The sequence below is a fragment of the Micropterus salmoides genome, unplaced genomic scaffold (genome assembly GCF_014851395.1).
Source record: "Micropterus salmoides isolate LMB-PRFRI ecotype aquatic unplaced genomic scaffold, ASM1485139v1 Ms_hic_scaffold_14, whole genome shotgun sequence".
Classification (NCBI taxonomy): domain Eukaryota; kingdom Metazoa; phylum Chordata; class Actinopteri; order Centrarchiformes; family Centrarchidae; genus Micropterus; species Micropterus salmoides.
Window position 1 is genome coordinate 11,026,975 of NW_024040485.1, and position 25,176 is coordinate 11,052,150.

The 25,176-nt window shown below is 39.8% G+C and overlaps 2 protein-coding genes across 4 annotated transcripts in view; one reads left to right on the plus strand and one right to left on the minus strand.

Annotated features, from left to right (window-relative positions):
• Positions 1-1,437: 1,437 nt before the first annotated feature.
• phc3 (polyhomeotic homolog 3 (Drosophila)) lies at positions 1,438-12,995 on the minus strand. Of its 2 annotated transcripts, XM_038717617.1 has the most exons (14): positions 12,792-12,995; positions 12,057-12,212; positions 11,884-11,964; positions 11,637-11,789; positions 11,426-11,515; positions 11,065-11,287; positions 9,690-10,321; positions 9,474-9,597; positions 7,958-8,229; positions 6,646-6,805; positions 6,432-6,549; positions 4,553-4,682; positions 3,170-3,449; positions 1,438-2,197 (listed from the first exon to the last, which is right to left on the minus strand). In XM_038717617.1, exons 1-14 carry the CDS (start codon positions 12,963-12,965, stop codon positions 2,043-2,045), a joined length of 2,748 nt encoding a protein of 915 aa, XP_038573545.1. In that variant the 5' UTR covers positions 12,966-12,995; the 3' UTR covers positions 1,438-2,042. The 2 variants fall into 2 exon arrangements, with proteins under 2 accessions (XP_038573545.1, XP_038573546.1); XM_038717618.1 differs by lacking the exon at positions 11,426-11,515.
• A 3,085-nt stretch (positions 12,996-16,080) lies between these two features.
• The window catches only part of prkci (protein kinase C, iota), a 35,797-nt gene continuing 26,701 nt past the window's right edge, over positions 16,081-25,176 (plus strand). For both annotated transcript variants that reach the window (XM_038717619.1, XM_038717620.1), the window contains exon 1: positions 16,081-16,425. In XM_038717619.1, coding sequence (XP_038573547.1) covers positions 16,343-16,425 — 83 coding nt within the window. In that variant the 5' untranslated portion in view covers positions 16,081-16,342. The remainder of the gene's footprint in view (positions 16,426-25,176) is intronic.

Genomic DNA, 25,176 nt, shown 5'->3' on the forward strand with positions numbered 1-25,176 from the left:
AGTAACTGAGTACATTTAAGTAGTAAGTTTGAGTTACTAGTACTTTACTTGTGAATTGCCATTTGATGCCACTTTAAGCTTCGCTTCATTTCAGAGGGAAATATTGACGGCTACAGTTTAAAATATTTTATATTAGCTTGAGCAGCTAAGACAGTAAAATGCTGCTCGGACATTCATGTATCAATAATAATTATCCAATAATGTAACTTATAACATGTTGGCTAATTTACTGCATTATGACCGTTACTTACTTTAGAGTACGGATACCTGTGTACTTAAGGAAACTCAATGCAGGACTGGAGTATTTTTATAGTGAGCTATTGCTACTTTTACTTCAGTAAAGGATTTCAACACTTAATCCTCCAATGTTGTTTTCATTTTATCTTATTTATGTTTTCATTTTCACATTTATTTAAAAAAGCGGCCAAAAAAGTGTGACTTGCAATATGGACAGTAATGATATGACTAATATCTGTCAAACTGCTTACTGTTTGTACACAGGAAAGACAACATGACAATGAGTTTTTGAGCTGGATGAGTTTTCCACCTAGCAACAAACTGTCACATCCACAGTCCACAGTTTGACTGGGTCTCTTTGTGCCAGGCTCTTTACAGCAGCAGGATAAATATAGTTCTTAGTAACTGGGTAAAAAACTGCCCTCTGGTGGTGCTTCACTAAAATACACAAGATTGAGCAGCTGAAAAGCATAAACATGTTTTGCTTTTAGACTAAACTGCAAGTTAAATGAACAGACAGCCTGAAAGCCTGAAAGTCCGAAACAACTAATGTTCTTTCAAAGTTTGCTTAAGAGCATTTGAGCGAGGCCGTGGATGTTTCTGGAGATCAAAGCAGAGGGCTATAAAATAACCTGTATGCATGGCCAGAAAACCATATAATCAAATAAAGGGGGCTCCGGGGCAAGACGTAGTTGTTGGGCCTCTACTGACCCCTAACCTATAACCACATACTCATTAAATCAAAGGTTTCGTTCTCAAAGTTTACATAGTAATTTCATTAAAATAGATATGTATTTTATGAATATGCAACATGAGAGCAAAATATTCTAAAATAATAAGATGATAAAGCTTCATTAAAGCCAGATTGTTTTTACATTTATTCATTTAGCTGAATAAATGTAAAAGTTCTACTTATAAAAAATTGTAATGAATCATATTTTTTTAGTTATTTTATAAATATACATTTACTGGTGCAGATACTTGACTCATATCAATAATTTGTTCAGCAGACCTCATATACTATACTACCTGCAAAACATCTCTGATAACACTGTGATTACTAAAGCCGTAATAAGTGACCAAAAGGAAAGGTAACTATTATTACGATTTTCTTCAAATTCCACTTTTTATATCAATGTAACTCACATTTATTTCTGTCCAGTAGCAAAAGTGACTTTCACAAAATGACAAAACAGAGCAGAATATTTGAATGGTTTTATTAGTATATATTAATTATGTCAATAATAAATAATAACCCATAAATAAGCCATCAGTTTGGTTCCATACGTCATAACTGTTGGTTGGTTGCTGATGATATATGTATCAAACTTCATCTGTAAGATAGTAGGCAATAATCTGTCTTGTAAACTTTGAGACTGTACAGCATCCTTTAACTTTTATGTGTAATAATGTAAATGTAAAATTGTTTTGTACAAATGATACAAATAACTTTTTAAAACCATTTTGAAACAAATGGATAACCGGAGCCAAACTGCTACAATCACTACAATGGAGCCATGAGAGGCGACAGAACGAGCTGCTCATCTGCGTGTTAAAATCAGCTGTGACCGTGTGTGGACTTCACTCTGTGTGGTAGACTGGACAGCCGGAGGAGTGATATCCTTGGCAGTGGTCTCTGGAAAAAACTGCAGTATAACTCTCTGCTTAACTAAGTCCAAAGACAGGTTAAAGGCGGGCAGTGCTTCCTCTTTGTCTCTGCAGAGTTAAAAAAGACCGTTCTTTTTTTCTTCATCCTGGTCCAGATCATCACAAGTCCATTCTTGTAGGGTAGAAATGTTAATTGTTTATGTCTCTTTCAGAGAATTAATGTGAGCACAGAGTTTGAGTGCTGGTCCCAGTTTAAGGTTCATGGTGCTGACCAGGTGGTCCTCTGTTAGAAGCAGCAGAGCCTGTCCATCTATTTCCTGGGAGCGAAACTCCTCGGCTACATCCTGTCCACCTGGACAGAAAAGAAGATAGAGACTGAATAAAGAGACTGTGTGGGACCTATGTGACTATTTATGCTTAAATTACAATACAAAGTTTATACAAAAACATATACATTCTTTAAAAACCCTCCTCTAGCTTTTATGGGGCACTTAAATCAAAGCTACCTTTGCTGTTTTAAACATCGGGCGGAATTAATTTGATGCGCAGAAGCAAGCATCAGCAAGACAAAATAAAATTGTGCTAACTACCAACATAAATTCAAATGTAAGAAATAACCCAAGGGGTACTTCATTTTTAATCTTTTAATGTTTTGTTTCTTGTTTATGACAAGATGTGAAAAGTCAAAGGCAGGAAAAGGACCCACCCCAACGGGCTGAATTTGAGCACAAAGGTTTGGAGGAAAACATGGCGTTTTGTTTGTTTGGCTGCTTATGAGCACCAGGAAATATTATTGTGTTTACAGGTTACTGTGTCAATATGTTGGCTGCCATGCTGAATTTCAATGTCTCTATATAGTTAAGTAATCTTATAAGGTAAAAAGTAAAAGCAATAGAATGTTTACCATCACACCCACCCAACTAGGAATTCTTTAAGAGCTGCTTTAGATTAAATGATAGTTTTATATTTCAGGGGAAATCCCTCATTTCTGTTCTAAAATCAGACACATCAAAAAGTATAACAGTACTGAGAACTGATTGATGCAACACGCAAATGACTACTTCAATATTAAAAAATTCTAATACAGCTAAAACTGCCATATTTGTTCTTCAGATTCAGCCTGCTCTGCTATACGGGTACACGTTTATAACCTATAACAGGAACATTTTACTACTTTCTTTTTTAAAATAGTATTTTTTTTGCCTTTGATTGACAGTGTCTTTAACCCCAAACCACCATGACATACCAAATTCCCACCCTCAATACACAGCCACCATATCTGCCATGTTCAGTGACAAGAGGTGTGTTAAAGCCACAGCAGTACCTGGCAGAGAGTTGATATAAGAAAACACCTGTCCTACATCCCACTGAGACGGACAGCCGATGTCTTCCTCGTTTCCGTCAGAAACACTGATCGTTTCTGTCATCCTCTGCTCCTGCTCTTTCTCCTGCTCTCTCTCCCTCTCTCGCTCTCTCTCGGCCTGTTTCCGGAGCCTAGTTGTCATGGGAACGGGAGGCTCATCGTCCTCTTCCTCTTCCTCCTGCTCGTCCTCCTCTCTCAGTGAGCTTTGCCCGGTCGCCTCGGAGACAAACGAATCACGAATCTGTGGGGCACAAACACTATCAGATAAAGACTGAAAGAATCTGCTGTGTGTTGGAGGAGACTACTTACAGTAAAGGTCAACCAGTTGTCAGCCTTCTAACACTGAAAGAATTTAATTAGTCTGTATTTTAAGAAAGACTTTTAGCATCAACTTATGGTTTAAATGCTGCTTTAGAGGCTTTTTTCCATCCTGGAAATAATAATACTGGGGAAAACCCTTAGTTCTTGTAATTTTAAAACATAGCCACTGTACCAATGTTCCACTTATTAGCAATAAATATTAAAATGATGTATTTAACATTAAATTCTTCATGTTGGTGACAGAATTATTTTAAGGAAGAAGCGACTTTGACGCACAATTTCTAACATCTTTCAAATAACTTTTGATCACTCGGTTTTATCTGCTAACATTTTACTATTTTACGTTTATAATTCTGGTCAGTTTAACTTTCTAAACTCTTTTCTTTATTGTTTTATGTTTTGTTCTATTATATTTTCCCCTGTGTTGTTATTTTAGTTTCTTCAGTATTTTCATTATACAATTTCATTCTTTTGTTTTATTGTAAAGCACTTTTTCAACTTCATCTGGAAAAGTGCCATAATTCAGATAATTCATTTGGTACACTAATGCAAGAACAAAAATGGTTCTCTTACAGTTGTCACCGTCTATGAAGTTGTTATTGAGTAGTCTTATAGACCAGTGGTTTCCAACCTGGGGGGAGGGAGCCCCATAAGATACTAAAAGATGAATCTGATGATTACCAGGATATGGAAAGAAAATTGAAAAAAACATTTATGTCACACAAGTTCATTATTATTATATATATTATTATTTTTTCTTCTATTTGTTTCTTATGACTTTCTAAAAAAAATCAGGTAATTTAATATGTCTCAAATAAAACAAGTAAAAAAAGTAATGCCCTTATTGAAAGAACCCAAGGCTGTATAATCTTAAAAATGTGGTCCCATGCCTCCTTTACTTCAAAGCCTTGCTCCTGTCAGATGCAGCTGTTCCCCAGAGAGCGGCGCTTCTCATAGGACCAGTGATCCCTGCAGCACTTCTGCATTTTTGCTACATGCATCAGGTCAGTGCTATCAACTGACCTGTCTCTGAAAATGTTCTCTGGAGGCTCCGTTGACTCTGCTGGGGGGTCGTCCTCTCCTGCCCACAGGCCTGTGACCCCAGCGACCTGCTCTCAGCAAGGTGATCCGCTTGGTGCAACTCACACTGAACCTAAACACAGACAGCAGATACAGCCCACTGCAGGTGACTACATTTGCATAAGTGGTGGCACTGCAGTCATAATTTAATTCCTGACGCCCCAAAAATCCCTTAGAGATTTAACTTTCCTGTGTGTACTAAGTGCAGACAGTTCGACAGGCACTTGCCATTAGGCACTGAGCATCTGGACTCAAAGCTGGCCTCTTTGATGCCTGGATGGAGACTCAAAGGGAAACGTGGGAGTGATTATACACTTTCTTTATAACCAAATGTAGCTCAATGGATTCCAGATGTCGTGTCTCACAACCACCGCGACAGAGTGCTGAGCTACGCTCTACAGCTAAGTGCCTTGCTCAAGGGCATGTTTTGTTGCTGAAGAATGAGAGTGTTACTCATTATTTCCACCTACTTTTCCAGACTGTGTGATACATTTCAAACTAGGCAACAAACACGTGCAATACTTCCCTACACTGTCAGTGAGGACATAAATATATATATACATATTTCTGCTCTAGTCTATGAACATTTTGTTCCAGTAGCCCATTTGTTATCAGGCTGCCCTTGTTCCCTAGCAACTGACACAGACCTTGTTGACCTGGGCGATGTCCAAGTCGGTATGGCTCTTGTATTTGCGGTTTCACTCATGCCTGAGGTAGGCTGGTAGCATAAAGGACCTTGCTCCTGGATACCTCTGCCCTGACCAGGAATCAAACCCACAATCACCTGTACCAAAGTCAGTACCATTAACCACTGAGCTATCCAGGAGCGTGGTAACGAAAAGTCAGCTGAATGGGAAGAACAAGATCCAAGCCATCAACACATACAGCCTGCCAGTCATCAGATACCCCGCTGGTATAATAAACCGGCCAAAGGAGGCCACTGACATCAAGACAAGAAAGCTCCTCACAATGCATGGAGGGTTTATCACAAATCCAGCACCCTGAGACTGTACACTAAGCGTAGCGAGGGAGGCCGAGGGCTACTGAGTGTCAAGACCACTGTCAAGGATAAAACGACAAAGATCCAGGAATACGTTTCCTAATGTATTCAAACTGGTGATGGCTAACCAACCACACATCGTGTTGATCGACAAACAGCAGAAGAAGGCTGCAGTGGTAGATGTGGCAATGCCAAGCGACAGCAACATCAAGAAGAAGGAACACGAGAAGCTTGAAAAATACCAAGGGCTGAAAGAGGAGCTAGAAAAGATGTGGAGAGTAAAAGCAACAGGCTCAGTAATTTCCTAAAACCGCTGGTCACTGTAGTTTTTAGCAGATGTCACTCAGACACGAGCATTGTGAATTTGTTAAGGACTGTTTAGTATTTCTGGCAGCAGGAGGATGTTTGTGAAACTGACTCAGAACAAACTACAGTGTGTGTGTTAATGGTAATGAAGGAACACGTCACCCAGGTGACAGTGTGGCTCATTTATTTGTTCATATGTTTTTAGTATTTTTTGGACAACAATGAAGCTTGTCAGGCTTTGGATATGCAAATAATACTTATTAAAATCAATTGGTTTTGCTCTTTTCATGGGACATTCCCAGCTCTGCATAGTTAAAAAAGTAAAAAAATTCCCGATCCTTTTACATCAAATACAGTATAGCGGCAATTGGAATATCATGATATTGCGTCTATAATGCTGTTTCGTTGATTTTTAGAACCAGACTGACAGGAACCAGACTGATGCTGATGATGTTTTGTTAGTGCAAAAACCAGAGACGTGGTAATCACATCTGGATGTGTGAGTGATTGATTTACCTTCTGACACACGTCATGGAGCAGAAGCGTTTGGAGCGCAGAAACGTGTGAGCGTAACCTCTGCTCCCACAGAACTCACACTGCAGCACACCTGCCACACTCTCCCTCAACTCTGCAACTTCACAGGACAAGCTGTTAGTCACAGATGCGTGCGCACACCCACCCCCACACACATATACTGTATATACACACACACACAAACATACCACCTCACCATTTGCTGCAGGGCCATCGTTTTCCATCTCAGAGTCTGTTGAATCCGACTGGTCAGCATCCAGCGGACTGTCCTCTGCTGCTGCATCACCGTTGGTTTGTATCTCCTGGGATTCAGGAAGTGAAGCCTGCTGCTCTGCTAGCAGCGACGAGGAGACCACCTGCATTAAAGGGTACATTTAGAAAAGTTATATCTCACACACTGACATGGAAAGACTTGTGAGTTTTTTACATGTCACTGGATTCCATTGATTTGACCAAAAGGTAAAGAAATTAAAGTTATACTTTACTAAATACTAATTTAATGTGTTGTGTGCTTTATTGTCAAGAAATCCAATGAAAATCCGGAAATGACAACAATTGACAACAAATGAATAATTAATTGATCCTCTTAACAAGTACTGCCTGTGTAGTCAAAGCCTAATATATCTTATTCCTCTGTGCCATACAGCTCCATTGTTGTCCAAGAACAATTAAAAACACATCAGTGAGCCACGTCATTGCACTGGGTGACATGTTCCTTCATTACAATAAACACACACACACATACACACACACACACACACACACACACACACGCACACACACACTTTAGTTTATTTTCAGTCAGTCCCACGCACACTGTCCTGCTGCTAAAAATATGCTACACCAAATGTGTGTTGATGCGCAGCTGAAAATAGTCCCCAACAAATGCATTATTTTCCCCTGTCTGGGTAACATTTGCTAAAAATGACCTGCTGTTTTACTGAACTGAATGAACCTTTCATAAAAGTGTATGTATATAATGTTTCTAATCTTTTTCCCCCAGTAATATCTTTATCAATATTTTAAAATAAGAAAACACAGAGAGAGTGAATAAAACATTGATGGTTTTCGTCTTTCCATGGGATTTTACTGACAATAAGCTAAATATAGCAACAGCCTCGTCCTTCAAAGATATCACTTTGATTCTGTCATGTTTCATCATTAATCCGCGATGCTACACACATTACAGCAGTTACTTTGTGATAAAATATTCATTGGTATAGTCTGAGAGAGACTTTTGTACTGGTTAAGAGTCAGTTAAGCACATATTTGTAATAGGTAATTGTTTATGTTGTTATCACATGTCACACATGTTCTCAATTAGACATTTACTCATGTTTTAAATAGCTGGAAATGTTTTATACTTCATATATATGATATGATATAACATAATAATAACACATTAATCTGTTGATTAGCCATGAATAATAAGAAATATATACCACCAAACAACAAAACGCAATGTCAGTTTAAAGGATTTCAGAATAAAACTGAAAAATCTGAATTACCGGGAATGGCTCCAGGCCCTCACGGATGACGAATCCCTCCACGAGGTGTGTAAGTACGTGGGTTGTTTGTATGTTGTCTGGGCTCCCTGGGAGGCTGGCTGGGGAGGAGGGCGGCTGGCTGGGGCCTCTTACTGCTGCTGGCAAGATGGGAGGAGGTAGAGGAGGAGAAGGAGGAGGAAGGTTGCTGCTGCTGGTGAGCTGGGACGGCTCTTCCACCACTGGTGACCTGATGACCGAGCAACTTGATATGATGGAGGATGAACCCGTCGTTGCTGAACAATCAGAGGCAGAAAAGGTAGAACTGAGAGGTGTTTCATAAAGCAATATCACCAGTTAAACCAGGTTTATTCCAGTAGGTCCGGTTTTATTTTCAGGATATTCAGTTTCATAAAGGAGGTTTAAATAAGCCTGACAGAAGTTACCATGGAAACTTATCCCTCCACACTAACCTTGTTTCAGTCAGGTCAGTTTTCAGTCTTTGGCATCACCTCAGGCTGAACCAGTATTACAATCAGTTCCTTTTCTGTTTTACAGTACATGTCAGATTTATGTCACATATTGACAGACAATGCACTTTATTCTGAGCTCATATCTTGTATGTGTATACGTAAGTATTTGCGCAGTATTTTAATCAACACATGTGCTTTTAAAAAATAAAGTTAAGGAACATCTTTGACCGGTGGCTGCAGCCTCATACTATCTATCATCATAAATCTTTTCACCATTTCTTCTCTCTTAAAATGTTCATCCATCCATCCATCATCAACCACTTATCCTGCATACAGGGTCGCTGGAGAAAATCCCAGCTTACATCGGGCGAAAGGTGGGGTACACCCTGGACAGGCCGTCTGTCCATCGCAGGGCCACACATAGACAAACACACTCAAGCAGGTGATCCAGTGGGCTTTAAGTGTGTCATGTTTCCTGTTTAAGTCCGTTTTGGTTCTGTGTTTCCCTGTGTAGTCTTGTGTCTTAGTTCTTCGTCCTGTACATTAGTTCATGTCTGTGTTCTTCTGTTGGTTGTTATTTTGCCCCATGTCTGCCTGTTTAGTGTTCCGTCTGTTCCCCCAGTTATCTCTCTGCCTGCCTGTGTCTCGTCAGCCTCATGTCCCTCATCTGCGTGTCTCCTCCCAGCTTGTTAACCTTGTGTGTGTGTATATATCCTTGCTTGTTTCCCTCAGTCTTTGTCCGGTCATTGTAGTGTGTAGATGCTCTGTCCCATGTTGCTGTGTGTTGTCCTGCCTGCCTTATTAGTCGTGTTCATTTGGATTTCTGTTGGAATTAAACCTTTTTGAACTGTACTTCCTCTGCTCTGCGTCCTGCGTTTGGGTCCCACCTGCTCAACCACCACAACACCCTGACATTAAGAGGTTTTATACAGACCTGGTGTCTCATTGAGACCTGCATTTATTTGTCAAAATGTGTAGCCACACCAGTCTAGTAAAAGAGACAGGCGTGTAAGTGGGACTAGGCTTGAAGTTTTACAGTATTTTATTCTCTCATTATCATATTTTACCTGAACCATTCTGCTTAGGAGGCACAATGAGAGGTGTAGGAGTCCTGTCTCTCTGTGGACCAGAAGAACATTCATCTTTCCTTGCCTCTGAGCTCAATCCATTCACTTTGCATGTTTGCCCCGACTGAAAGTCAAACCACAACAAACTCTTGATCAAAATTACCCGTACTGAGAACAAGCAGAGCAGAGCAACAAAGCTTAACCACGGCTACTCACCGATGGAGTTTCGTTACGTCTGATTGGGTGCACTTTCAGATCAACAGCCACCGTCTGAGGAGGTGGGAGGTTCTGGTAGGGCATCTGGACGAGAGCCTCAGCTACAGGCAGCTCCTGCTCTGTCAGCAGCACCCGTCCTGACTGGACGGCCAAAGCCTGGACCGAATGCAGGGACAGCCTGTGGAGGGATGTTGGGGGGTTTTGGGGCAGCCTGGGGAGAACCAAAGGAGGAGGAGGAGGTGGAGGCTGGTTCTGCACTTGTGGGAATGAGGTCCGACGCTGCGGAGCGGCCACCAGAGGAGGAGGCTGAGGCTGAACGGTGGCGGCCGGGATTGAGGTCTGAGCTGAAGATGCAAACACGCTGGTGACAGACGGAGAAGAAGAAGAAGCTCGAGGGTCATTGTTGGTTTGTGACTGGGTGCTGGGAGTGGTGAGTCTCTTAATAGACAGAGGAAGAGGGATGGAGTTGGTTTCTTGAGGTGCTACTCTGAGGGCGATGGGCTGGAGCTGTCTGTGGTTTGCAGCTCCTCCTGTAGCCTGCTGAAGGATGAGCTGCTGATGCGCCACCCGCTGGCCTTGTGGACAGGACACCTGCTGCTTGACCAAAGTGTGGGTCGGCACCGGAGAGTAGGCTGCAAGGACAGCGATACATAGATAGACACGATAAACAAAAATACACAAAACAAGTATCTCATTTAAGGTTGACCTGACAGGTAACAGCACAGTCCTGAATCAGTATTCATGTTTCTCTAAACGTCTTTGTCAACATGTCTTTGACTTCTCCACATCACGCAAATCTGTTGTTCCTGTATTGTGTCTCAACTACTTGGACTCTTATCCGTCTAATTAAATAAAACACTGTAAATGTTTTTTCAGCTTTAAAGGGAGCCTAAATCTGCATTGTAGGAAGCACCTACCAAAAACTCCAAACAAACCCAACATATTTTGCATTACATGATCAGAGAAAGAGTATGTCTTCTTGATGCTTGAATGCTTGTCTCTAAAACATCTATACTTGTTTAAAACTACTACTGGAAGGTTTCATTTTGTGAGAGGTTGTGTAACAGTTTTGCTACTCCAAAATCCTGTAAATAAAAAATGGAATGGCCTAAAAAATATTAGTTTTCTTCTCCCACCCCTTGCCAGGTGTTGTTGATGTTGGATTGCTTGGTTCTTAGGATCAGTAGTTGTTCTCTGCGAGTATATATATGCAGACTTGATGTCATTTGTTATATGAAATGCCTGTCGAAGTGTAAATATTGTGTGGGAGTTCATTTTCATTGCTGTGACTCATCGCTTACAGTAAGTCTGAAATGTTTCAGCTGTCGAAGTCATCTTTCCTTTTAAACCTCAGTATTTGAACACATTAGCTCACCTGGAGTTATAATCTGGGTTCCAGAGGCCGGCCGGGTGACGTCAGCTGGTCCTGTTTCTGTTGAGGTGTCAGTCAGCTGGTTGTTCTTCAGCGCGCAGATTGGCGTCTTGGACAAAGAGGCAGCCGGAGTCAGGGGTTGGGACTGGGCGGATGGCTTTAAAATCACACTGTGTGCTGTAGCCAGAGCTCCAGGCAAATGGGCGCGCAGAGCTAGATTCTGCACCTGAATATACGCCAAAAGAAAGTCACTCTACCTTGTCATTTCATGAAACTTTATTAATGGTTCCTCTAACATTCATCAGAATCCCAAGTCACATTTTAGCATGGGTTATTTTAATTTTGTGCCTGACAAAGTTTATACCTGAGAGGAGGTAGGTAAAGAGGAGCAGGAGGTGATGGCAGGGAGGTCTGATTGAACAGCAGCCACCGTGGCTGCAGGGGTTAGAATAAGCTGATAGAAGAAAAGCAAAAAGCAGGGAGAGGCAGGTGGCTAGCTGGTTAGAAATAGAGAAATTGCATGTTTCATTGTACCGGTATGACAAACAGCTTGAGATATTTGAAAAGGTCCATACCATCTGAGTGCGAAGGTACATCTGAGCTTGGTTACAGTTGGCCGGTCTGTTTCCCAATAGCATGGCCTGCTGGGAAATGGTGGTTGCTGCACCAGTGGATGTTTGGGTGCGGCCAATCAGCTGGGCAGTCACCGGAGATGATGGTAAAGTAATCTGGATTAGGGGCAGCGTGATGAATAATGATGTTTAAAGAAAGATGCTGAGATTTATTATTTGTGCTCTGATTTGTGGTCAGATTGATACTTACTGAGTTTTGGGGAACACCAGCAGGCTGATGAACCAAACTGCCACTGGATGAAGAAGGTGAATGCCTCTGACAGACCGAAGCCTGAAAATTATTGGAGAGACATCGCACACCCTATAGCTCATGTTAAAATGACTCTTCATGCTTGCACTAACACATGAAAGACACCATCTGACCTGCTGTATGGTGGCCAGACTCTGCAGATGGGGGGGGTGTTGGTGCTGCTGCAGGGCTGCTGTCTGCAGCATGAGGTGCTGCTGCTGGGCTGCGTACATCTGATGCAGGTACTGGGCTGCCATGCTCTGAGGTCTGTGGATGGCGTGCTGGATCACCTATTGCATCACATCATGGACACATCAAGCACTTAACAAATTAATGTCAGTTCATTATCTGCAGCACAAGGCTAGTAGTTGTTTGGATTTTATTCCATTTGCTCTTATTGCGCTGACAAATGAAAGCTTTGAAGTGCTGAGAACATTTAATTATCTGATGTTGTGATTGGAATATTCCTTGAATATTGAACATTTGCTTGCGCTAAAAGATACTTTTATTGGCCATGGGTTTGAGATATTTAAAACCCTTATGTGAACAGCTAGGGTGCAGGGCTGTAAGGCACCAATGAAAGAGAAGGTTTAGAGTATTTTGTACACCATAAATATAAGTAATTGGATTTCACTTTAGTGCTATCAGCTATTTTATATGGAAATAACTATTTCACTTAATTTCCAGATGGAATGAACAAAATCTATGTGTTTCATAGACAACATATCAATCTATTGACACAAAGAATATCTATCACCTGCCAGACTGTCAAGTCAAACAATACCTGCAGAGCTCCCAGGTGCTGTCTATTGCCCTGACTCCTCTCAAATGAAACAATGCATGCAGAGGTCCTAGGACCTTTCTATTACCTGGACCGCCTGTCTGTCTGGTGAGATGATGCTGAGGGAAGTAGGGGGCGTCTGGGTGCACATAGTGCTGCTGGAGCTAGCTGTTGCCATGGTGACAGCAGATGATGTGAGGGTGCTGGGGGCTGTAGTCCTTTTAGTGTCTGCCTGCTTCTCTCCTGGGCTTTGCCTATCCATCTCAGGTCACACACAGATTCAGTAATGGGAGAACTGCGGGGTGAAATATACATTAATTAATACGAGGAGGTTAAAAAAAAAACACTTCCAACTTAAGCTGAGTCAGGGTAATGGAGATGTAGGCTACACCTTCTCTTTTGTTGTTTAGCAGTGCAGCTGCCTCTCTGCAGCAAATGCTTATAGTTTAGTCTCAATCGAAAGATGTTACACACTTTAAATGAGCTACTGAATAGTTTATATTATATATAGTTTTATATAAAACACACAGTGTTCATTCTGCAAAATGTTAAACTATGTTACCGGTAATTTAGCCTACAAGATTGAGCAGGTGGGTTTTCCTGTTCAGATTATCTAGCTACAACTAGGTTATTATCTAGCCTATCAACAAAATTTTGGCTACTCCATCACACTTTAAGGACACTTGGTTAACTAAATTTAACCTGTTATATTTCGGTTTGGTTTTAACTTGACAAGCATGGGCCTATAAATACAATTTGCCTACATGTAAAATCACTTAAATTTTAAAAAGTTAGGCCTGATCCACTGCAGCGCTGAAATAAACGGCCAAATAGGACTATGGCTCACAGTATTCTGTATGATATAACTTACCCACCTTTATTATTTCCATCCTTTTTGTTTTCTTTTTTAGCCTATATTCTTGAAAAAGTGCATCTAAAACTTTAGTTTGACCTTGGTCATTTCAATACAGAAGCCATCTGTCAAACATCAAATTATAGCTCTATACACAAGTTAGAAACAAATGATCATAAAGGGATATATAAAATAGGCTATTTATAAAAAAGGTCAATCATTCAAATTACTGATGTATTTTCAATTGGGTGTAAAGGTAATTTGGTGCTACTACACATCTGTAAAGAGACAAAGGTGCTACAATATGGGTTTGTTCTCTTTCAATTGCTGATAAATATGAGCGAAATATGAGTGAGATATTTTTATGATCATCTCAGAGATCTAGCCTTAAAATAGTACACAGTCTACATGTCTCTGCGATATTTCATGAGGCTAAACATTGATGGTCCATAGCAGCTTGAATATTGATTGATTTTTGCTGCAGAGCCAGTCCTGTCCAATTACAACGCCGGCATCTCGATAAATCCTGAACAATCACAAATGAGCCTTAGCTTAAATCCACTGTCCATAATTTAGGATTTACATAATACAATTAACAAAGCAGGATGTCATCCCCCTGTCGGCCTGCCTCCCATCGCTCAGACAGCGCTTCATGCATGCACACATCATTCACCTCTTGTCGGCGTTACCTGCCTGGTATTGATGGACATGGGTCATCGGGAGCTGACCATACCCCGGAACACTACCCCAGTCATGAAGCCTACTGATGCGTCAGTACGGTCTAAAATGGAGATTTTAAAAAATCAGACGGTACATAGCAGGCAATAAAAAAGCCTTGACACAGCACCGCTCGCAGTGCGGGAGGACCTTTCACAGCCGGGGAGCCCGCTGCGCTCACTGCACGGACAGTCCCGACGGTGTTTGGCGGCTTAAAATGTGTTTTTATCTGCTTTGAATGACTTTTATTTAGCCAACGTTTATTATTAACATATCTGATGAAAGGCTTTAAATAACCTCTTCGCTCAAAAAAAGAAGATATGGGGATTGGACCTCTAAAGCTTTGTGGGGGCAATCACAGTCCAGCGAATATTTTAATATGCAAGACACAAACAGGTGATGGGCTGATATCACAGACATAAAGTAATAATCGTATAATAATTCTTTATATGGGTTTGTTTTCTAAGAGATCACCTTTCAGTTAGTGCACCACTTTATGAAACAGTTGTTAACCTGTTAAAACCCCTCTACAGCAGCTTCTTGCTCTGCAGACATAAAGGCATTCAAGAAAATAAATTACAATAGGCTACTAAGTTAATCAGTTGACAAAAGGGAAAATTGATCTGCGAATCAGTGATTGTGAAAAAAAGAGGCTGCGCTGTGATGGGGAAGTAAAGGGGGGTACAGGCTTTGGATTGGATAGCAAATTAAACTTTTTCGATTTCAGACTATGTTTCCAAAAACTCAAAAACTAATGCAGCATTATTATTAATGATGCACATAGGATAACCGACAGTAGCTAATTAGGTGGAGAAAGTAAGTAAGAAAGAGTTGGTCATGTTCCCCTGTTTCTGTTTCTGTCCCTGAGAAGGACAAAAGAAAAGAAGTTAAAAACGAATTTAGGTCAAATTATTGTATTTATGCAGCAAACACACAGGTTATACTTTGTAGTGTGTTTCCCGGGACCGGTCATCACGACCTGTCAGGTGTTTCATCTGGGAGCGGGGGGGGGCACAACAAGTTCTCGTTTGCGAAGGATGCTCTTTTCACGTGGTATTCAGGGTCGGTCGGAAATATTTAAGTAGGCTACCAGATAAATCTGCCTGAACCACTCCGTAAAATGTTTGAATCATTGACTTTAAATAATATGCTATGAGTGGTCTGAACATACCAGCAAAGATACAAACATGTTTCTAGAGGGAGCAGTACCACTAAATGAAAGTAAGAGAGATAGCTTTAACATTTTAATTAGGAGAGAAATTAGCCAGATGTTGCATTGGGTTAGATAAATAAATAAAATAAATTAAAGTAATGCTAATATTTAAAGTCATTGTTAAATACTATTGTTGAGTGTGTGTGTGCAGGTCCATAATTTTTCCTTCTTTCTTTCTCTTTATAAACCACATGCCCGTTTCACGTTTTCACTCTTCATTCTAGCACACAGCAAAAAGAGCTCGTCCATTTCTAAAAATAAATGTGTATGTATGTGTAATAAACCAAATCACTTTGCTTTTGTTGCTGGTCAATTTTGACGTTATTTCTGAAGGTTTCTACGATGTCCGAGCTCAGATGTTTGAACTTGAAGGTAGCACTCACCCACATAAAGCCTTTAGTTGGTACAGTCTGAATGCTGGCAAATGTTATATATTGTTATATATTGCAAATGTTATATATTTAAGAAGATGTTAACCACTTTGTTCTGGTTTTTTATGCTATGTGAACTTAGACTCAGTAAGAAACAGTGTATTAGAATATTTTTAACATAGTATTTTTTTAACGTAAGTTTACATGTCTGTACGCGCCACCCCTAGCATTCCGACGATGGAGTCGACCATCGTTAGGCCTTTGCAGTAGGGAGTTGTTTGGCGGACCTCGCAAGTTTTTCTTTACTTTATAATTTTTGTTTCTCTAAAGAAGGGCACATTCTTCGTTTTTATCATCGCTTGCCTCGTTGTTATCTCAGTGTGTCGACGGACTATACAAGCAAAGTGTTTTGGACGTGTTACACAACTAGGGAGGCAAAGAAGGAAGGAAGGCATCGGTGAGTCGGACTGACCACGACTGAGCTTATGATGCCGACGTTGCGGGACAGCACCATGTCCCACCCCGGCGAGAATTCCCATCAAGTCCGGGTGAAAGCGTACTACAAAGGGTAAGGGATCTCTGTTTATCCCAGCATGTCATCCAGTTTTTTTAATAAACCTCCTAATAGCAGTTATAGACTAGGAAAGGTGGCTAACGAGTTGGCTAACATTAGCTACCTTAGCTAACTGCTTGCTAATGTTTGGGTTTAGGTAAACTTGACCGGGCAGACAGACAGGTGAAACTGTCCAGGCGCGCTGACTATGCAAAGCCAGGCTCTCTGCGTTATATAAGAAATGTGTCAGCTAGACGGTGGAGTTGTTAAGTGGTTTGAATTCAGCCAAACCGAGTCGTTGGTTGTGTTTAAAAGATTAACTGTGACACAGTTTGAAAGCTTTGGAGCTAGTTAGTTTGTCAGTTGCTAGCAGTGGCTGTTTGTTCTCCTCTCTGTCACTTGTAGATGATGCCGACTTAACCAGCCCATTGTAATAAGGTTTACAACCAACCTGACATGCTGTTAAACACTCACATAAGTGTCCTTTTGGCAAGTTAACATGCGTTTGAAGACTGATGTTATGTTATTCAATATGACAACAGGAAATCATAACAATTAGTGTCTTTATTGATTTCGATACTCTCTTGGTATCTGTTTGGGAATAGAAAACCAAATCAAGTTTTGTGTTCATCAGGTTGAACTGCCTGACAAATCAAGCTGAACAGGGGTTTTTCAGAAACTCTGATGTAACGTTAGTGTTATAATACAACATGTGTTTTAAAATCTCACAATACAATTAGTCTGTTTCCCCATTTATTTGTGTTTCATCTGAACTCAACTTGCACCCTAATTAAGGTTGCTGCAACTTGTGATTATTTTCATTATCAATGTTTTTGCTTGTTGATTATTATTTTGATAATAAGTGGGAAATCGCTTAGTGTATGAAATGTTAAATAAATAGTGAAACAGCATACTCTGAAAGCCTTTCGTCCTCAAATATCTTATTTCATATATATATTACAGTCACAGAACCCAAAGATATTTAATTTACAATGATATAAAACAGACAAATTCAAATCATCACATTTCACAAGCAGGAACTAGAAAATATTTAACATTTGTCCTCCATTAAAACACTTCAATGATTAATTGATTATCATTTTCTGTTGATTGAATTATCAATTAATTTATTGTTTCAGTTCTAGCCCTAACCAGACATCTCTGTGGCGCCTAACATTAACCTAAAATAAATATTATGTATGGAGATGCCAGCACTTATTTAGTCATACCAAGCCTGGCAGAGACAGTTTTATTAATTCATCATAATCATTGGTCACCTAGTTGTTTCAATGCCACTCCCTGACCCAGTGCCTCTGCTTGATGGAGCCAGTGACTGGAGCCCAGTCATGACTTGAAAAACGTGAAGTGCAAGTCACTTCGGCTAGATCTGTTGTATTCCTGACTCTGGCTCTGTGACACACCTCAGCACCACTGTAAATATGTGTTAATCACTAGATGTTCTCTGACAGAACAAAGCATCTGAAGTATTTATGAGGTCGCTGCTGAGGAATCTCTGCTATGTTACCATAGAGGGAATGTAGTAAAACGGTCGCATTGTTTGGCTATCGGGATGTATAAAGCCAGCGTGTCAAAGGTGTTCTTACTTCCCGGCAGAAGTTAGGATTTGGAGAATATCGAGTTGGAAATTAACCGAATCAAAAACACAATATTGGTGCTGAGTGACAGATCAGGTATCATTGATGTCATTCAGTGCTGTTTCTTTACTGTTTTTTTTTTTTTAAACATTCTAAAACATTGTAATTTTAATGTGCACAAGCCTACAGATAATGTTGGTCAATGAATATCTACACTTAAAGTAGATATGTAAGTAGGGCTGAGCAATATGGCCAAAAATGTTATCACGATTAAAATTTGTAGATCATTTGATACTGATGATTATCATGATAAATGCCAAATCATTATTTCTTTGATTTTTGCTCCTTAGTGAAAGTTGAAGAAACCAGATAATGTGGTTTTAAACTATTCTTTATGGTCTGAACATGAAAAACACATCCACAAACTCAGTGGATCATTTAAAAACATTTATAGAGTATTTATTGAACATTTGTTATATTGTTATTGAGGAAAATTATATTACAAAAATTATCATTATTGTTTATTTCCCAGCCCCGGATGTAAGCATTAGAGCTGAAAGTATTAGTCGGTTAATCAAAAAAATGCAACTATTTTGATAATCGATTCACTGTTTCAGTAATTTTTCTTCAAGCAAAAATTGTGAACACTGCATGATCTTCGGTTCCAGCTTCTCAAAAGACAGAATTTGCTCATTTTCTTTGTCATGTATCATAAACTGAATACTTTTTGGTCAGACAAAACAAGACATTTGAAGACCTCACCTTGGGCTCCACAAAGTTGTGAATGGCATTTATAACAATTTTACATGACTAATGATTTAATTAGATTAAATTGAAGAAATAAATGGCCGATTAATCAATAATGAAAATAATTGTTAGTTGCAGCACTAGTAAACATGTCAGCCAGCCACTCTCCATCATGTGATTTTAAGGCCGGAGAGTCTGTAGGTTTCTCTGCCATCCAAACACCACAGTAGCTCCTTTCACTGATTTACATTTATTTCTATTTCAAAGTGGTAATAAATGAAATCAGCCCATTTTATCAGGGATTTTTTTGACTGGTTCGATTCTTTGTCCATCCTTTTAAAACTGAAATAAATCCAAATACCAAATGAATCGTGACTCTCTGGAAGAGTCTGTGGAAGAGTCTCAGCTCATCTGTTTTCAGTATAGTGTCCTCTTTGAGTCTGTTCTCTCCACTTTGCAGGCCGTTGTCAGCATCAGCAGATTGGTGACAGCCTGTAGCTGCCTCAGCCTGTCGCTGGCTCATCTTCATTTTGCTCTTATTCAGGCTGATGGTCAGTAGAGAAGGCTGCAAATGTACTGATCACATGACGGGAAACGGACAGTGATGCTGATATGGATGTAACTAATAGATGGACTGCAAATTAAAGTATAGAGTGGTAGGGCTGCAACTAACGATTATAATTATTATAATGTAATCTCCTGATTATTTTCTCAATCGTGTTCTTAAAATGGCAGAAAACAGAGAAAATTAATCATCTCAGTTTCTCAGAGCCCCAAATGATTTTTAATAGGTTTCTTTCCCACCCAATAGTTCAAACTCCCAAAAGATTTTGAGATACAGTAATATAAACACGAGAAAAAAGCAAACCCTAATTTTTAAGAAGCTGGTACAAGCTAAGATTTGCTCAAAGTGACTCAAAATGATTTATCCTTGCTCCAAATAGTTAATTTTGTTTTGATCGACTTATCAATTGATCTGAAAGTAGCAATCAGGGATGGAAATTAACACCCGCCACCCACCAACTGCGGGTGGATTTTCCGTTTGGCGGCCAAATGCCAAAATCTATTTGGCATATAATATCTATTTGATAATTTGCAGCAGACCGGTGTTCATGCTGGTTGTGTGTCGCACTTAAATTGGTCCCCTATGTACCAAGGTATCTAAAATTGGTAACACATGGATTAGGGGTGTTCATTGGTCGTTGTTTATGTTCTTTTCATGGCACTTGGGTTTGATTGACATAGATTTGTAAGGGGTGAGTCGGGAGGGGAGAGTGAGAGTGTAACCGCTTTCATACGGAGATCAGCGCGGAAAGAATATCCGCTTTTATGTCGAATTTGCTTATTTATACTGAACAAAAGGCCCGCAATCGTGTGCTTTCACATAGCGGCTCAGCTTTACTGGAACCAGCGGCGTGCCGCGGCATGTCTGCTGTGGCTTTTCACAAACAGATTGTTCTGTCTCGTGTCTGTAACCAACTTTCCCGGCCCAGAGGAGGATAAAATCTGCTCCATACCTTTTATAAAGTGCAACAAGTTGGCAGATTGGCGCAATACCCCCGTGAAATAACACCAGCACAATTTACTGTTATGTTTTAAGTACATTTAATAGCAGTAATATAATTTGCTTTGAATTTCCCTCTGGCCTCTTCTTTAAGTTTGTATTGGACATAATACCATATTAGCTCAATAAAACAGACCAAAACAAATTTATATGTGACACAAAAAGGCAATTTATGATTTTGGCAGGTAATAAATATGTTTGGCCGGTGGATTTTTTTTCATCTAACAGCCACCTTGGCAGATGAGCAAACAAAGTTAATTTCCACCCCTGATTATCAATGTTGGGACCTCTAGACTGTTACACTGTCTAAAGAAAAATGGAGAGTACATTGAAATACAATTCAGTTATGAGAGATAGGAGAGGGAGTTAGTCTCTAAAGGTTAGAGAAGCAGGTTTGTGACCAGGAGGTCGCCGGGTTCAATCTCCGGGCTGGCAGAATAAATGTAGGTGTGAATGTGTGTGTGTGAGTGTGTGTGTGTGTGTGTGTAACTTTTCAGTATTTGTTTAGTTTGATAATCTTTTAAATATGTTTTTCCTACGTGATACAGCTGCTCAGTGCCCACTTATACTCTAATAAGTACATTGCATTTAGAGATATGAATGCTTGACACTTAAATAGCACCCCCTTTTATATATCATTTGTATCACAGCATTCCCTTGATGGCTTGTTATGAATGGCTTCCTACAATCTTTTGTATGTATTAGAACTGTTTTAATGGGGCAGAAGGACGCTATTTTGACAGCTGACCATCAAAGTAGTGAAAATAGATATGGCTTTGATTCTGATCTTGCAGGTTGCCTCTGGCAATGATGTGCAGGAATAAAAAGAAATTACTGAAATATATCAAGACGTTTGTCATTGTAATGTGAGTAAGTAATTAATCCCAAGTAAGAGATCTCTTGTGCTATGAGCAAGGTTTTTTAGTTGTTCATATGTTTTATGAAGGATTTTATGATAAACAAGACTAAGCAGGGGTTTCATAAAGAGTTCATCTTCTGTGTTTGTTGATGAGATTTTTACTCAAATCAAATCTGTTTCTAGTTGGAGTGTGGGCTAATGACAGCAATCTCCTGACACTTTCCTTTTTCTATGCTTGCTATTGTCAGCTTACCGTAGTTGTATTCACAATATGGTAACATTTGAAACTTATTTTCTAAAATAAGTTTATTTCTAAAGAAAAAGTTGACATGCAATTCAAATATTATGGCTTACAAAAATGCTAAGCCGTAGCAGGTTTCTATATGTCGCTGCCTGGGCTAGAAAAGCATTGTTTTGTCGAGTTGCCAACACCAACACGTATTAGGGCTGCTCAACTATGGCAAAAATCATTATCACCATTATTTTGTCAATTGAGATCATGGTTATTTAACAGACTGAGCTAAACATGCTACAGCCTGGCTAAAAGTGAGTTTGGGCTTGTAGGGAGGGGCGAGAGCCACCGCTGTAAAGGAAACGGTGCTGGATTTTAAACACGAGACAAAATGGAATGCGGCACAGTAATCATCTTATGTCAATTATCTTGATTTCATAATCGTTGGAATCCATAATTGTAATTGAAAATAAAATTGGATGAATCACCCAGCTCTACTAACACAAGGCCCTACCAGATCAACTTCAGGATTCCTGTGCGAGAGGCATGTTGTTTGGCAGGAAACTGGGATTACACCGGCTCAACGGAGCAGTTCAGTTATTTTACTCTCTTGAAAGGCGTTGCTCTTCTTTTTCAAAGACTCTGCAGCCTGCATCAGTGCCTCAAGGCCTAGCTTTGTTTAAGATATGGGTAGCACAGCGTGTCTTGCCATTTACATTTTCTCTGAAAGCCCCTTAAGCTCTGAACCACAAAGTCATACACCCACCCTTCATCTTCATGCATGACTGTAGCTAAAAAGTTGTTTGTATCACAGATTCTCAGCAGATGATAACATGCATGATTTGTCTTTGTTGCAGCATCTATACATCCTGCACATTGTGTGTGTGTAATACAGCTCAAGTGTTTACATGCACGTGTCTGTCCGTGATCACCAGTGATCTTGTCTTACGCTCAGCAGGAGTGTGTTTGGTTAGGAGCGATGCTTCCTCCTGTTTAGCACCACAGGTGGGTCTCGTTGCCTGGAGAACACAGCATCCTGCAGCCTCTTTTCCATTCATTTTGACCTTCCTGTAGGCGGGGTGAGAGGATTCAGGTGTTTTGTAGTGGATTGGGTGCGACTAGGTGGCTGTAACTTCAGCATGTACATTTCTATATTTTGCTTCAGTGCATATTTGTTGTTCATTATTGTGTGTCTTTGTGCTAGCGTGTGATTCTGGATATTCGAGCATGTGAGTTGTGTTAAGGTGTTGTGGGGGGGATAGCCATGCGTGGCAGCGGTGACAGAGATGTATGGTCTGAGGTGCTCATGGAAGCCCAGAGAGGCAACCAGGCCTTTCGTCCTGCTTGAGCGCTCACCAGTGACGAATGGCTTCATGCTGGGCAGATGGGGCTGCAGAGTCCTACTCACTGCAGTTCAGTCGCCAGGGGCACAGGCCAGCACTCTCCTCCACCACCACCACCACCTTCGCCTTCTCCGCCTCCTCCTTTTAATTTAGCTGTAGTGTAGGACAGCACAGAAGAGAGGAATGCCACTTCCTCCCAGTTACTCACCAGTGATGATTTCCTAGTCGCTCACTGAAAAATCCTTGTGTTTTAGTCACCATGAAAAATCTTACAGCTCAATTTCCGTTGTCTAACTCAGGACCCTTCTTTTTGAACATTATTTTAGGGTCGTTTTTATAGATTAATCTATTGGCTAATGTGTTATTAACGGCAAAAAAATGAATTTTCCAAATCAAAGGCCGCACCATAGAAGTTATGAAATAGCTGTCTGCTCATCAGTGTACATGGAGAAATATTGTCACTTTCATTAAAAAATATCGAAAAATGTGCTATACAACAGAGAACTGCAATCTACTACTATAATTCACCATTATTAAGCGATTTTGGAGAAATCCAACAACATGACAAAAATCATGATATAGAGCAGACAACAACACAACAAGTAATGTAATTAACATTAGCTAAGTCATGGGTTAGCATACTGTTGTTACAGTTCAGGGCTCAATGTTAAACTTTTTTGCAACTTTTTTTATTGTCAATTAATCTGCTGGGTATTTTTTTCAATTTATCAAATAATTGCTTTGTCGGTTACCTGTCATAAAATAGTGAACAATGCAGAGCCAAAAGTGACACATTCAGCGTTTGAAGATATTCAGTTAACTGCCATTTGATAATGAACAGCAGCAGATCCTCATATTTGATCAGATGGAACCAGTGAAAGTTTGGCATTTTTGCTTGATTTTAAATGATTAGCATAGGACACAAGGTGTCTCTTCTGAGGCAGCAGAGAGTAGCCAGTCGAGAAATTAGTTTTCTTTAGGTAGAAATATTAGGAAATTATATTTATTTAATTATTCAGTAAAAATATATGTTATTGCGACTTGGCCACTGAAAGATAACATGGAAAATGTAAGCCAAGAGTGTGAAACATTGTCACTGTTTCTGCTCCACAGTCCATTATAAACCACACATTAGATAAAGTTTATACAAACATTGACAAGGGAAACACATTCACTTTCTCTGTGATTATGGACCCTTCCCAAAACTGCCCGCCAACAATAATATCTGGCCCGCGGTCAGATCATGGTGCTTTGATTGCGGCCAAAAATATAAATAAATAAATACTTTGATAGCGGTGCTGAAAGAGAGTCATTGTTTACTGTAATGCTTTACTTGAAGTTGAGGTTTTACTTTGAAAAATTCTAAACAACATTAAAAGAGTCTGCTTGACACACCTCTGAAAGAGCCGTCAGAAAACTTGATTTCCCCTAAATGTCCTCTGCCTGGAGATACTGGGGAAATGAAAAAGTGTCCGTAGGTTGATGGATGTGGATCAAACACCGAAAAACATACACTGCAGCACATGCTGGGGGAACCAGCGGTTATGTAGATAGAAATGGCTCATAAGGTAATAAAAACATAATGGTTTATTATTTAAGGTCTTTACACACCACTGAAACAATATGATATGATATTGCATTTCTGCCAATAGACCCTCATAAATATTACACACTGAACCTTTTAAAAACTAACCAAATTAAAATCATCTGAGTGGAAGTATTTTGCGTTCCTGTTTCTAATAGATTTTTATCAATTTGTAGTGTCTTTCCTGTGGCCGCTGTAGCCATTACCAGAGCTTGAATGTGTGTCACAGAGGATGCTGTTTGAGGCACCTGAGACGTGGCTAAACTTTAACTACACCGTAGACCCACAGTGTTTAATGAACACCCACAGCTCAGGTCCAGTTACACGTGACACAGTTAAAGTCACCTGCTGGCATTAAGACGCCAGTGTTTCCCACAGGATTTTAAGAGACTATGGTGGGTGGGCCTCGGACCCTCTTGGGAGGGAAAATTTTGTACATCTTAAAGTTAAATGCATTAATTTGATGCAAAAGTAAGAGACTATCTATGAAGAACTTTGAACTCTTGTAAACAATATTGTGCTCTAGTAAACTGTTTAATTATAAACGCATTGTATAGCTATAAATGGTGATGAAACGGAAACAAAAGTCAACAAATTTATTGAATATTTTTCCAGCAACCCTAAATCAGATAATTAGAAAATAGAATAAGTAATTTCCCTAACATTTTATTATTTTATTTTTTTACTTTTAATGGACACGTGTAATATGTTTTATACTTTCTGTGAATATAATCCAATTAGTCTTATTTCCTTACTGTATAGACACCTTGTTTTGAAAATTAGCTAGGGCTGGGCGATATGGCCAAAAATGTTATCACGATGAAACATTTTATATAATTCG